This window comes from Mesoplodon densirostris, chromosome X, assembly GCF_025265405.1.
Source record: "Mesoplodon densirostris isolate mMesDen1 chromosome X, mMesDen1 primary haplotype, whole genome shotgun sequence".
Taxonomy (NCBI): domain Eukaryota; kingdom Metazoa; phylum Chordata; class Mammalia; order Artiodactyla; family Ziphiidae; genus Mesoplodon; species Mesoplodon densirostris.
In genome coordinates, this window is record NC_082681.1 from 109,349,816 (window position 1) to 109,364,585 (window position 14,770).

Sequence of the window (14,770 nt, forward strand, 5' to 3'; positions counted from 1 at the left end):
ATCAAATTTTCTTGTCTTCTTCAAATTCCTTTCTGTGCTCTGTTCTCTTCTGACTGCACAAAGGGACCCATCCGCTTTCAAGTTTTATTCTCTTTCCTCATATTGTCTGCACACCTAGTAAAACTTCAGCTTGCTATATGCCAGTGACACATCCTCCCATTTTTGTGTTCAAAACCAATAAACTCCCTCCTTTAGTATCACCATTTCCAGGAGTAACTATTCTATATCATATTATTATTTTATTTATCAGTAAGATTAAAACTCCCAGGGGCAATGATTTTCTTCAGTATCAGGCATGTTTTATTTCGTGGGTAATGCAACATGCATTTACTTCACGGTATAAATAACAATAATGTATCAATTTGCAACAATGAGAAAACATAAATGTGAGTCATGCGGATTATATCATTTGTTACAAAAATACTTTTTAATCTTGATATTTTTTAAACATCATAATAAAATGATTTCATTCAGAAGAGGGCAGATAGGACTCCTTTTCAACGTGCTGAATTTCTTTCTTTAAAGGAATGAGTTTTGGAAAACAACAAACAGTCTAGCCAGAAAATGTTGAGATGAAAAACAGCAGTCCATTGTCATGTCAGCAAAACTATCAAATGTGTTTATGTATTCGAATACTCCTGGATTAATTATTTTCTAAAATATTTTGTTCTGCTTTAAAACCATGAGGATTAATAAGTCTTTTAGATGCATCAACCCCAAAGCAAGTACTGCAACATTGCTTGTAGCGCTGTCCAAAATAACTTTTTTCAGTGATGGCTTTGTTCTCTATCTGTGCTTTCCAATTCTTTGTGCATTTTGAGCACTGAAAGTATGGCAAGTACAGCTGAGGAACTGATTTTTAAATTGTACTTAACTTTAACTGATTTAAGTTTAAAGTTATATTTAAATAAAGTGGTTTTTATTTTTCAATTGTTTTTATAAATTCATTTATTTATTTTAGGCTGCATTGGGGCTTCGTTGCTGCGTGCGGGCTTTCTCTAGTTGCAGCGAGCGGGGACTACTCTTTGTTGCAGTACACAGGCTTCTCATTGTGGTGGCTTCTCTTGTTGCAGAGCACGGGCTGTAGGCATGCGGGCTTCAGTAGTTGCGGCACGTGGGCTTCGGTAGTTGTGGCTCACGGGCTCTAGAGCGCAGGCTCAGTAGTTGTGGCACACGGGCTTAGTTGCTATGTGGCATGTGGGATCTTCCCGGCTCAGGGCTCGAACCCGTGACCCCTGCACTGGCAGGTGGATTCTTATCCACTGCACCACCAGAGAAGCCCAATAAAGTGTTTTTTAAATGAAACTTCTAACTTGGAAAATTGAGGATAAGTGATTATGCAGTGTATTCCCCCCCTTTTTTTCTCTGAAGTGCATATTCTGGAATATAGTGATTTATATAAAATTAACAAAAAAGAAGACTGATTTTTAATGCTATTATTAAAATAGCTAATTTTAACTGACACTTCAAGGACTATCTTAAAAATATTAAGCTATTATAATTTGTTATGATTCTTCTTCCTTGGATAAAATTACACAGATCCTGGCTTAATTTCCCATGAATTTTGGTCAAATGAAACTAAACTAATGAACAAAACAAACAAACACCAAATAAAAATCAGTGTTTCCTAAGAATCCAAAGGACCTTTTTCTATATCAGCCAGGCTGCTGCTAAGGTCCTTTAAGCAAACCAGAGCAAAGACTGCTGATGTGAAAGACTGTGAAAATCAAATAGCTCTTCCCTTGTTTTAGAATGCGTATGGCCTAGCAGAGAAGGGGAAAGAAAAATATGGGGTTAATTTGTAACAACACATTCTGTGGTGTGCACGTGTCGTATTTACATTTTAACTTCTTTGTGAGTTTTATTGTCCTTAGGGTTTAAACAGTATATGATCAAAATCACATTATGTAGTAAAGAGTGTGTGGGTAGGTGGACAGTTATGTGGGTGTAAATCCCTATAAAATCCATTTAGAAGATAAACGATAGCTATTGAAGTTTGGACAAATCAATTCCACCAATTTGCTTTACTTGTCTAATGCCTGTGGGTGCCATTATAGGGCTTGTTGCCTAACTTTAGGGATGGTTCGAATCAAGGTGAACAGTCAAAAAATATTTTCCATGAACTATGTGTATTATTAAGGATTATTTTATCATGAAGTTAGTTGCTTTTACTGCAAACTAAGAAATTAATGAACAAGAATACTGCCTGTGAACACCAAGGTTTATTTAAAAACCAATATGGGTTTAGTGTGGTAATAAGGGCAGAGTTCTCCAAGGACTGCAAACCTGTTTATTGTACATCAAACTTTACTGACTTTGAAATCTCCCTAGAAGTGTTCACTTATCTCATCATGTATTATGCATTTCAGATCTTCAGCAATAATAACAAAATTCAGGTCTGGTAATGGAGTGGTTATGCAATGAAACTAATACACACTGTGATTTGATACAGGAGACTTCTATTACTTTCAGTTAAAACTAGAAGCAGTATAGGAAATATAGATCTTTAAACATTGTAAGTAATAGCCACATACTTTAAAAAGAAAATCCACTTACTTGTAAAGTAAAATCCCAAGAGTTATGTCATTGGGAGGGTGACTGTCCTAAAAATGAATTGTAATTGGTCACTTTAAAATTGTATATGGATTTATAATTTTAAAATGTCTGGTGGCATATAACCATAATGTATTTTTTGTTTTATATTCTTTATTCTTTTATTAAATTTCCAGAGGGAAAGAAAATAAATGACCTCCTAGTGAGAGATATTTTACCATGAGACCACTTATAAAAAATAATTGAGTTTTGTGCCTGAGAGTATCTTTCCTAAGTTCTGGTTCTCTAGTAGCTTTAGTTTATTGAGATAGAAAAATATTCAGGGTGAAATGAGGTCTCCAAATATTTCATACGAAATGTATTTTATCCAAAGGAAGGTAATGTTCTACATGAATTATGTAATTGATAGTACTAAATTTGGGAAGTTTTTTTTTTTTTTTTTTTTTTTTGCGGTACGCGGGCCTCTCACTGGTGTGGCCTCTGCCGTTGCGGAGCACAGGCCCCAGACGCGCAGGCTCAGTGGCCATGGCTCACGGGCCCAGCCACTCCGCGGCATGTGGGATCTTCCCAGACCGGGGCACGAACCCGTGTCCCCTACATCAGCAGGCGGACTCTCAACCACTGCGCCACCAGGGAAGCCCTAAATTTTGGAAGTTTAAAAAACTTCCAAGAGAGTAGTTTTTAAGATGCCTTCAGAATGCACTGTTACTTAGCTTTTTTCAAGGTGGATGAGTATTGGCAGTGAAGGTTTATGCTTAGTCATACAGTGGATGACTTGAATCAACTAAAAAGGCAGTAGATTTATGGATAGTATATAGGGGAATGGCCTGAACAAAAGTAGTTACTAGGTATGTCATCACTGAATTAATTGAATGTTCCTGCGAGTGCTGTAGTTAATGTAAATCTAGTCTTGTCTCTAGCTCCAGAATCCATGACATCAATATAGCTAACAAGAAAATATGTCAAGATTTGAGTCTTCTACGTGTGTTCCTTAATCCTCTTGACTTACCAGATCCTACCCTTTCATACTTCTGTGTTCTCCAAATCACATTTCATCAGAGCAGCTGCCAGGCAAGACCTGTTCTTGCTGTTCTAGTGAGCTTGGGCATTCACACTTCGACTAAAACAAAAAGAAGAGTTAGAAATGTGACATATGTGAGAACATAAGTACTTTGAAGAGAGCTCTGCTTTTATTTGTCAGCTTTGCCTTCTCTCTTCTGTGTCGTATTAGCAAAAGATTGATTGGTTTGTGTGATTGTTCATTTAACAAACGTTATACCATGTAAGGGAAGGTGGTCGGGGTACACAAATATATAAATTCAGTTGTGGCTGTGTGTGTGTGACGTGTGGTTGTGTGTGTGTGTGTGTGTGTTCAAGCTTTTTTGGAGAGGTAAGGGAGGAAGATACAAGTTGAAAGAGAAGAGTAAAGTAAAGAAAGAAAGCAATAACTGACAGGATCTGATGAAGTAGCACAGATAATAAATGCTACAGAATTTATTAGAAAGAATAATTATTTCCATCCAGAGGGATCAGGCAATCTTCTCTGAGGAGACGGCACTTTCATTACCCAAAACATGAAGGATGGAGATGGGTTTTATATGTGTCATTAGGAAAAGAGATAGTTTATTGAGGGAAAAGAAGACATTTTAATGGCAGAGTAGACGATGACCGGGAAACAGAAGGAAGAAAAGTCAAGGGGCCTAACAAGAACAATGAAGTCACCATTTTCACCAAAATGGAGTTTTGTAATTAGAAAGATGTGAAGAATGGTAGATAAGGTCAAATTGTTGCAAGCTATTTTTTCAAAAGGCAGGCTAAAGAATTTGGAGAAAATTGCGAATCAGTCCTATGATTTAAGCAAGAAAATGAAACAACGAGTGGCAATTTTGGAAGTTGAATTTGGTAGTTGCAAGGGCAATAGGACTTTATCATCCCACATATTTTCAAAGTTATGAAGAAATTGTAGTAAGATCCAATCAGTAACTAAAGGAATTTATTTCAGGAAATGCTATGAAAGAAAGTAGACTTTCTTTTGTACTCCTATCAGTCTCTTTTCTCAAAGTCATATATTAAAGGGAAAGGGAGAGAAAATAGTACAGTGGTTAAGAGCATGTGCTTCTAAACTTCACTTATTGGGTTCAAATCCTGGTTCAGTTACCTACCACTTATTGGCTGTGTGACCTTAGGCAAGTCACTCACCCTCTCTGTGTCAGTTTTTCATGTGTAAAATGGGGACAAGAGCAGTACCTACATCATAGAGTTGTTACTACTAAATGTTGAGATATCAAAAACACTTAGAATAGGGCTTCCCTGGTGGCGCAGTGCTTGGGAGTCTGCCTGCAGATGCGGGGGATGCAGGTTCGTGCCCCGATCCGGGAGGATCCCACATGCCGCGGAGCAGATGGGCCCGTGGGCCATGGCCGCTGAGCCTGCGCATCCGGAGCCTGTGCTCCACAACGGGAGAGGCCGCGGCAGTGAAAGGCCCCACTTACCGCAAAAAAAAAAAAAAAAAAAAAAAACACTTAGAATAAAGCTGGGCACATTGTTAAGTACTGCACAAATATTCTGTTTCTGTAGAAGAAGTGTACATGTGTACTTATGTAAAATAGTCATTTTCTTATTAAAAAGCAGTACATATTCATTGCAGAAAAATTAAAAATGCAACTAAGAAAAGGCAATCTGTTACCCAGAAATTGCAACTGTTAAACTATTGGTACAGTGTACATTTTTCCATATCACTAAATATTTATCTACAGCACTTTTTAAATGGCTGCAGAGTATTTCACTGGATGGATGTACCATAATTTTCAACCCATACCCTGTTGGTGAGCATGTAATCTATTTTCAGTGTTTTGCATCTATCTATATATGAGGCTATGGCAAACATTCTTACAGTTGAATATATGTACACATCATTGTCACCTTAAGGTAAACTATTAGAAGTAGAATTTGTGGTCTAAGTGTAAGAGTGTGTTTATATTTGGATATGTACTGCAAAAACTCTGCCCCATTCACTCCCAACCCCAGCCCTCGGGAATATTCCAGCATACTTGCTTACCAGCAGTGTATGAGAAGGGCCAATTCCCTGAACTACTGTTATTGTATGATACCACCATTTAGTAATATAAGATAAAATTTTTTAAATCGTTGCCAGATCAATCGATTTGAAGCTCACTGTCTGAATTTTGTTCCTGTAGTTCCTAGTGAAGGTAAACAGTTTAATAGACTTATAGGTACTGTACAGCACAGGGAACTCTGCTCAATATTCTGTAATAACCTAAATGGGAAAAGAATTTGAAAAAGAATAGAAAAATATAGACTTATACGTCAGTTATAGTTCTTTCACGAATTGTCTGTTTCTGATCTTTGTTCATTTTTTTTTCATTTGAGCATTGGTCTTTTTCCTATTGATCTATGACAATGGTTTTATCTTAAGAGTGTCTGTGAAATTATATAAGATATATTGTTTTTGGTTTTGATTTTTCTTTTGCTTATTTGATTTTTTATGTTAGAAAGTTTTATATTGTAAATTGAAGTTGATCTCTTTATGGTTTTTAAATAAAAATTATAGCATTTACATCAAAAGTAAAAGAACGTTTTTAAATGAATAACAAATCTACCAAAATATATGTTACTTATTGCAGTTATATGAAGATCATTTAATCGTGACTTTGGATTAATCAAAATCTAACAATTTATTCAATAAGCAATCTAATTTATCTAGTAGTCTCATATAATAGAGTCATGAATTAACAAATATCAAATAGTAGTTCTTTTGTTTTCAAAATATGTTTATATTTGAAATATATTGAAATACATTTCATTTATATTGTTTTATATTAAAGTTGACATCTAAATGTGTATCTAATTATCACTAAATGTAGTGATAATACGCATTAATGGTATAGACTGTTCTCACAAAAATGAAAACTTTTGAAAAGTGTGAATTTTAATACTCCATTTATCAAGTAATATGTTAAATTTGGAAAGATAGCAGAACATATGTTTTGGGAGGGAAGAGAAAAAGAAGGAGTAGAATTTGGAGTCAGGAAAACCCAAATGTTTAAAGCCAAGTTTTTTCACTTACTAGTAAACTTAGGAATATTATTTATAGTTTTGAGCCTAATTTCCTCATGTGTTAATTGAAAGGAATGAATACTTTTAAGGCTTTAAAATATTTTCATGAAATCTTTTAAATTGAAGGAAAAGAAACACATAAATAAGAAGTGCACAAATAATAATAGAAGTTGATGGATTTTTTAAAAAGTTTTCATACCCATGCTCCTAGCACCCAGATCAAGAATTCGAACATTACCCTAGGAGTCTCCCTCATGTTTCTTCCCAGTTATTAACCCTTTCCCAGCTACCACCCTCACCCAAGGATAAGTACTTTTCTGATTTCTAACACCTCTATTAGTTTTGCCTGTCTTTGAAATTAATGTAAATGGAATCATACAGTACCTGTATATGCTCTTATGTTTGAATTCTGTTCATCATTATTTTTGTGAGATTCTTCTATGCTATTGCAGGTACCGTAGTCTGTTTTCTTATTCTCTTTTAGTGTCCCATTGTGTGAATATACCACAGTTTATCCATTCTACTGTTGGTAGGCATTTGGGTTGTGTCTAGTATGAGGCTATTATGAATAATGCTGTTATGATGTACATGTCCTTTACTGCATGTATGTGCATTTTTCTTTAGGATATACTTGAATTAGAATGGCTGGGTCATAAGATATGTGTGTGTTTGGCTTTGGAAATACCACCAGTTTTCCAATGTAGTTTACCAATTCACTCTCACCAGCAGTGTATGAGAGTTCCAGTTGTTCCACATCCTCATCAAGAATATGTAGTTTCATTCTTTTTCCTTTTAGCCATTCCAGTGGATGTGAACTGGTACCTCATTGTGTTTTTATTTGTGAGCGCCTGATAATTAAGAGTCATTTATATATCCACGTATATGAAGTTCTTGTGCAAATCTTTTGCCCATTGGAGGGAAAAAATAGTTACCTGTCTTTTTCTCATAGACGTCAGAGTTCTTTGAATACAGCTTCTTTGTCAGATAGATGCATTGTGAATATCTTCTTCCAACTTAGGCCTTGCTTTTTTCTCCTAATGATATCTCTTGATGAATGAAGTTCAGTATATCAATCTTTTCCTTTATGGCTGGTGCTTTTTATATCTTATTTAAGAAATAATCACTTACCCTAAAATCATCAAGATATTTTCCCATGTTTTCTTTCAGAAACTTTTATTGTTTACCTTTTACATTGAGGTCTACAGCAACCTAGAATTAATTTTTTTGTGTACAGTATAGAGTAGGAGTCAAGATTCTATCCAAATAACCTGGAACCATTTATTGAAAAGATCATCCACAATCCACTTAACTAAAGTGGGCACCATTGTCGTAAATTAAGTAAATATATGTAGTCTATTTGTTCTCACAGCCATACCACACATAATTAACTATAATAAATATTGATATCTGCTTGTAAACATTCTTAAACTTTGTTATTTTTCAAAATTGCCTTGGATATTTTTGGCCCTTTGCATTTCCATATAAATCTTAGAGTTGGCCTGTCAATTTTTATTAAAAAATAGCTGCTGCAATTTTGTTAAGGGTTGCATTGAATTTACGCACTATTTGAAGAGAACTGATGTTCTTACAGTATTGGAACTTTTAATCTGTTCTTTCAGTTGGCTCCTTCCAATAGAGGAACAAGGTATATTCCTCTTTTTGCTTAGGTTTTCCTTAATCTCTCAGTAATGTTTATAGTTTTTAGGGTAGATGGCTTGCTTTTTGGTATGAATTACCAAATTACTCCCTACAAATGTAAGAATTTATCCTAAAATGTAAGAGTGCTTACTCTCCAGAATTTTGACAAATAACCTTTTTAAAAAGCCAGTATAATAGACAAGTGATGGTATATCATTGCTGTTTTAATTTGCATGTGATTGATTACTTAGTGGTTGGACTTTTCTCATTTATTGGTTGTTTGCATTTTTTGCCAAATTCCTGTTCATATTCTTTATCCAATTTTCCAGTAGATTTTCCATCTCCATTCTTTGAAAGATCTTTTTTTTTTTTTTTTTTTTTTTTTTTTTTGCGGTATGCAGGCCTCTCACTGTTGTGGCCTCCCCCGTTGCGGAGCACAGGCTCCGGACGCGCAGGCTCAGCGGCCATGGCTCACGGGCCCAGCCGCTCCGCAGCATATGGGATCCTCCCAGACCGGGGCACGAACCCGTATCCCCTGCATCGGCAGGCGGACTCTCAACCACTTGCGCCACCAGGGAGGCCCTGAAAGACCTTTTTATATGTAATAATATTACCCTTTGTCTGATAAATGCTACAAATATTCCCAGTTGTCATTTGTTTTCAGTTCTGCTGCCTTAATTTCTAGATGAACAATACAAATGTTATATTTAATAGTTTATCCACATTCCTGTCACTTCTAAAGGGCTTCCCCACACCAGTATTTCATTCTATTTCTGCTTTATTAATTTTTTTACACTTAACACTTTAATTTCTCTAGAATATTTTTGGTGTAAGATATGAAGTCAGTATTTAGTATCTGTTCATTTCTAAAACAGTCACCTCTATTTATCTTAATACTAAAACTTCTACACATTTGAAATTAAAATTGAAAAATTGAAAGTAAAGGAAACCTAATCTTGTGTGAAATTAGGTCAAGATTTGGTTAGATACTAAATTAACACATAAGGGAACTGAATGTGTTTAAGTGTTTTCTTTCACCACAGGGCACATGTTGTATGAAGAGCATGGTTTTTTAATACTTAAAAAGATTATTAGGAAAAATGACACATTTTACTAGTAAAGTGTTTCTGTCCATATTTTGATAAGAATATGAAGTAGTAAATATAACAGTAAATTTCTTTAAAACACATAGAAACTGACACAAAACTTACTCTTATTTTACATCATAAATTAGTTGTATCTGTTATCTTTTCCATGAACTATGTAGAAGAAGCCCTCAGTTCCTGAAGACTGTTTTGAAGGGCGGAGAGGGAGCACAGAAATTATGTGCTAGAAGATCTCAAATTACACCTTATCATTAACTAAGTGATGTTGTCCTGGGAAAATAATCAGAAGATTTTTGACTGATGGCTTTAGACATGTTATATCCTATTAATCATGATTTGTTATTAAAATATATAAAGTATAATTTCTCACCACTACTTTTTGGTGAGAAGAAAAGCTAGTAGTTTTCCTATATAAATTAACTTATATCTTATATCTTTGCAAAGGTAATACATTTATATTTTTCAAAAATTAAAAAATAGGGCCTCCCTGGTGGCGCAAGTGGTTGAGAGTCCGCCTGCCGATGCAGGGGATACGGGTTCGTGCCCCGGTCTGGGAGGATCCCATATGCCGCGGAGCGGCTGGGCCCGTGAGCCATGGCCGCTGAGCCTGCGCGTCCGGAGCCTGTGCTCCGCAACGGGGGAGGCCACAACAGTGAGAGGCCCGCATACCGCAAAAAAAAAAAAAAAAATTAAAAAATATAGTGAAAAATCCCCCACCCCATCTACCATCTGCCCTACCGTCCCCAAACATTGATTTTAGTTCCAGAAATATACCTACAAGATGAATTCCTAGAAGTAAAAAGTTCTGGGTCAAAGGTTATATGCATTTGATAGATATTGCCAAATTGCCATCCCATTGGCTGTGTATAAGAGTCTGAGTTTTCCACAGCCTTGTCAGCATAGTGTGTTATCAGTACAATAGTTGAAAGTTTTAGATCTCTCATTGCGGCCAAAGCGTAACTTCTTTTTGTATGTTTAAAATCCATTTGTGTGGTTTTTTTTTGAACTGCCCTTAAATTTTGTCCTATTTTCTTTTTGGTTGTTGGCCTTATTCATATTAATTTGCAGATGGTCTCTTATGGGTTAGGAAAATTAATACATTATCTGAGATGTCTGTCACGAATATTTTCTTTCATAATTTGTCATTTGCCCTTTAACTTTGCTTTTAGTTTTCTTTACCATGCATAAGTTTCTGATTTTTATACAGTCCAATTTACTAATATTTTTGTTTTTTAATTAAAGCTGTTTAACCTGAGGATAAAATTACATTTTTTTATGTCGTTGACTACTCTGGACATGTATTGCTTCTTACATTGAGAAAAAAAGAAATCAATCCTGAATCTGGAAATTGTTTTTCTTTCATTCAACAGATATTTATTGAAGACCTATCATGTGTAGGAACCTAGTTCATCCAGAAATTAAATGTAAATAACAAACTAAATAGTATAAAGTAAATGCTATGATAGTGGGAAACACAAGGTCTGTGAGGCTGTATCTAATGTAGGTATCATAACTAAGCTGAAAACTACTTGTGCCCCACAGTCTAGTTATAAGTGGTCATTTAATTATTCCAGATGTTCGTCAAATCTCACCCATTGTACTGTTTTCTTTTGGGGGTTGTTCTATCTCTATAACCAGGAAGGGATGAGTTAGGAGGATGAGAAGGAAACCAACAAGCTTCGCTAAAAGTTATCCAGATTTCTGCACTTATATATAAAGCCTAAATGAAACGTGAACTGTTTGGTGATCAGATATAAAAATGAGTTTGCAACTCGATTTTAGAGATTTTAGGAATGTATGATGGCTATTATTTCCAGTAGCTTCAGAATCTAGAGGCTCTTAGATGCTGTACATTGAAGCAATAAAATGCTTTTCACATTTACTTGTGAGTAGAAAATGATCCAATAAAAATAAACTGTTTAGTTCCCTCCTTATAAATGCTAAAAAAGATAAGTTGAGGGCATTATTAGATTATATATTATATGCATGGAATTATATTTGTGGTATCAGCTATAACACACTCACATACGCATATTGGATTGGCCAAAAATCCGTCTTACGGAAAAACCCAAACGAACTTTTTGGCCATCCCAATAGATGTATAAATATAGTTCAGCACTGTAGATGTCCTTATGGGTTAGAACTCATGAAATTCAAATAGGCCTTCATCTAATAGTATGTTTACTTGGCTTTATAGCAGGCTACAAGTGGGACAAAGCAGATACAGTATCATGATTAATTATTCATGGGCAGACATTCCATGCTACCTACACACATTGCTTCTTTTGATTCCTTATCCACACAGGGAAAAGCTGCCAGGGGTGAAAACCAGAGTTTGTGCAGGTCACTTTAAATAGAAGCCACAGCCTCTATTTCCCTTCTGTCTTTTACTCCATTTTAGTCATATAGGCCCAAGGTCCTAATATCAACTCACAGCTTCTCCAATCCAGGCATAGTTCTATACAACAGGCAAGCCAGCCCCAGCATTTCCCATTCATCTTAAAGTTAGTGTCCCAAGGAAACATTGTTGTGGGAACCTAAGGTCAATCCCAGTCCGGGCTGCATCAGCCCAGGCTAGATGTTAACCCTTTACTCATGCATTTGCATGCATTTTACAAAATATATACAAATGTACTCACAATATATTTCAAAATACATGTCCACATATAATAAGAGCTTATATAATGTTCTTTCCCCTATAAATTAATTGATTGGTTATTTTGTCCACTAATGTATCTCCTTTTCACCCTACAACTCTTGGGTCCAAATAAAGCATATAATGCTCACTAGTTAGCTCTTTTAGAAGTTTCTGAAACGATTGGTCCAAAGTATGGGGCATTGTTTAGATGATGTGCTACTATATTAGTATGCTTATCTAGTTTACTTTTTAAATGTTTTCTATTATTACTCATAATATCATGATAATATATAATAGATGCATATTGTAACATTTGTGTTCATATTACAATGTAATATTATATTTATATTATTAGTAGAGTATAATTAATAATATCATAAAGAGTTGCCATTGCCAGTTCACACTCTTTATTCCTGCGTACCTGTTTTAGCCCTTGATAATCTGAAGAAAAAGGCTTTACTCTTGTTTATCTGTCTCTCTGCATACACTTGAGTTGGAGCAATAATCACTAACATTGAATGATTTTATTATCATTCACTATCATGCAGAATATTGCTGTAAACTATTTACATGGATTACTTTATTTAATCCTTACTATGACTCTATGAAGCAGGTACTATCATTGTCCTCATTCTATAAGAGGAGGCATTGGGAGTTAAAGAAAACTTGGCTAAAGTGTTAACAAAGGGGATGGAACTTTTTTTTTTTTTTTTTGGCCACGGGGCATGCGGAATCTTACTTCTCAGACCAGGGATCGAACCCATGTCCCCTGCAGTAGAAACACAGAGTCCTAACCACTGGACTGCCGGCATATTCCAGAGCCCCAATTTAAAACCAAGCAGCGTAACTCTAGACCTCACAATGTTGAACAGCATACCACACTGCTTCCCAAGTTATTTATGGTTTTCAACCAGGGATAAAATTATAGAAGGTTATAAAGTTGGGATAATAGTATCTGTATGATAAGAGTTGTTGGGCAGATTAAAGAAGACAATAAATGCGAAACTTCCAAACACTGTTGCTTGGCACATAGTAAGCCCTTAATAAAAATCACTTATAATCATTCCATGATAGTTTACTCTGATTCAGATGTTCTTTTTACTTTTCATTCCAATCATCTAATTCTGTTTTACTTGGTTATACTTGGTTATACTCGCAAACTACAGATCCCAAAAATACTTACCTCACCAGTCTTCTTTGTACATAAAAGAATTTCCTTGTACAATTTTCCTTAACATAAAAGAAAGTTAGAAACAAGTATAAAGGCAGAGAGTCTGGCATATAATACACAAGACACCATTATGTTTAGTGAATGAGTGGGTAAGTGAAGAATACACTACTTTCATTGGTTGGAGTTGGGTGTGCATTTGTGTGGGTGTGTGTTTTGTATTTCAATAAAAGGCTTATTGTCTTCAAAGTATAGAGTTTTGGAAAGACTATTAATCAATGATTTGTAATACATGAATTAAATCCTAATGTGTAACACATGTATGTAATCAATATCATGCTGTTAAAATATCAAATTCCATACATTTCTATAACATTTCATAACAAATAGCTTTTGAAAACATTTCTTTTTCCTTTTTCTTTTTAAATCATGAGACTCTTTTACTTTGTTTTTTCCTATAGGTTTCTAGAGTTTTACCTGAGAAACAAGGAGAAATTGAGGCTCACATAAAAGACCTTGGACAGCTTGAAGAGCAATTAAATCATCTGCTTCTGTGGCTGTCTCCTATTAGGAATCAGTTGGAAATTTACAACCAACCAAATCAAACAGGACCATTTGACATTAAGGTAAAGACTTTTTGCTCTAAATATTATTCTTCAAGAGTGGCAATATCACTGAAATAAATTTCTCATTTGATATCATCATCACCATCATCGTTTTATAATGCTAATAATAATAATTATTATTGAGTAGCATATTTTGTTTTTTCTTCTGGCATTTACTAGCAATGATGTTTCATTAAACTCATGTCACAAGAATGTCTTCATTATACTTGTTACTACGATCCATTTTCCATCCCTACTTGCATTGTACTTAATATGTTTGTAGACTCCTTATCTAAAACTGAAGTCATTTTGGAGACTAAGTGCCTACAAAGTGAAGTATAGACTCCTTAGTAGACATTATAAAACCCTCTCAGACTGACTCCAGTTTGCCTTGGTATCCTCTTATTCTGCCAACAATCTTCTCTTGTATTCTAGATACAACAAATTATATAGTATCTTTATATGCGTGTGGTTTCACGCCATGTCTGTGTTCTTGATCTTCTCTCTTCTTTAAATGATTTCTGTCTCATTTTTTGGCATGATGAATTTTCCCTCCATCCTATAAGACTGAATTCAATGTCATTGCTTCTTCAAAGCCTTCTTACATACCTCTAGTAGAGTGAAAAACCCTTTTAGGATTGCTTATAAACCTCTGTATCCATCTCCTATAGTCTTTGTACATTGATTGACACTTAAAGTTTAGAGACCTGAGTACCTCATCACACTGTTCTTTGAATGCAGAGGGCATCTTCTTACTTATCTGCCTGTCCCACTCATTTCTGAACACCCCCATCCCAGGGCTCAGTGTATGGTGGGTACTTGTTAGCATTTTTAAATCAATGAATAAAGATGTTAATGAGGCACCCAGAATGGTAATGAGATGCTATAGGTAAGCTTAGGGCTCCAGACAAACATGCCAATTGGACACCACCATCTCCTCCTCTTAGTGTCCCTGTACACATTGATTGTTCCTATCTTTTCTCCC

General features: G+C 35.2%; 1 protein-coding gene across 1 annotated transcript in view; it reads left to right on the forward strand.

Annotated features, from left to right (window-relative positions):
- Positions 1-14,770, forward strand: part of DMD (dystrophin) — a 1,698,782-nt gene that overhangs the window by 922,604 nt on the left and 761,408 nt on the right. Inside the window, exon 43 of the mRNA XM_060087208.1 lies at positions 13,642-13,806. Within this exon, the coding sequence (XP_059943191.1) occupies positions 13,642-13,806 (165 nt within the window). The remainder of the gene's footprint in view (positions 1-13,641; positions 13,807-14,770) is intronic.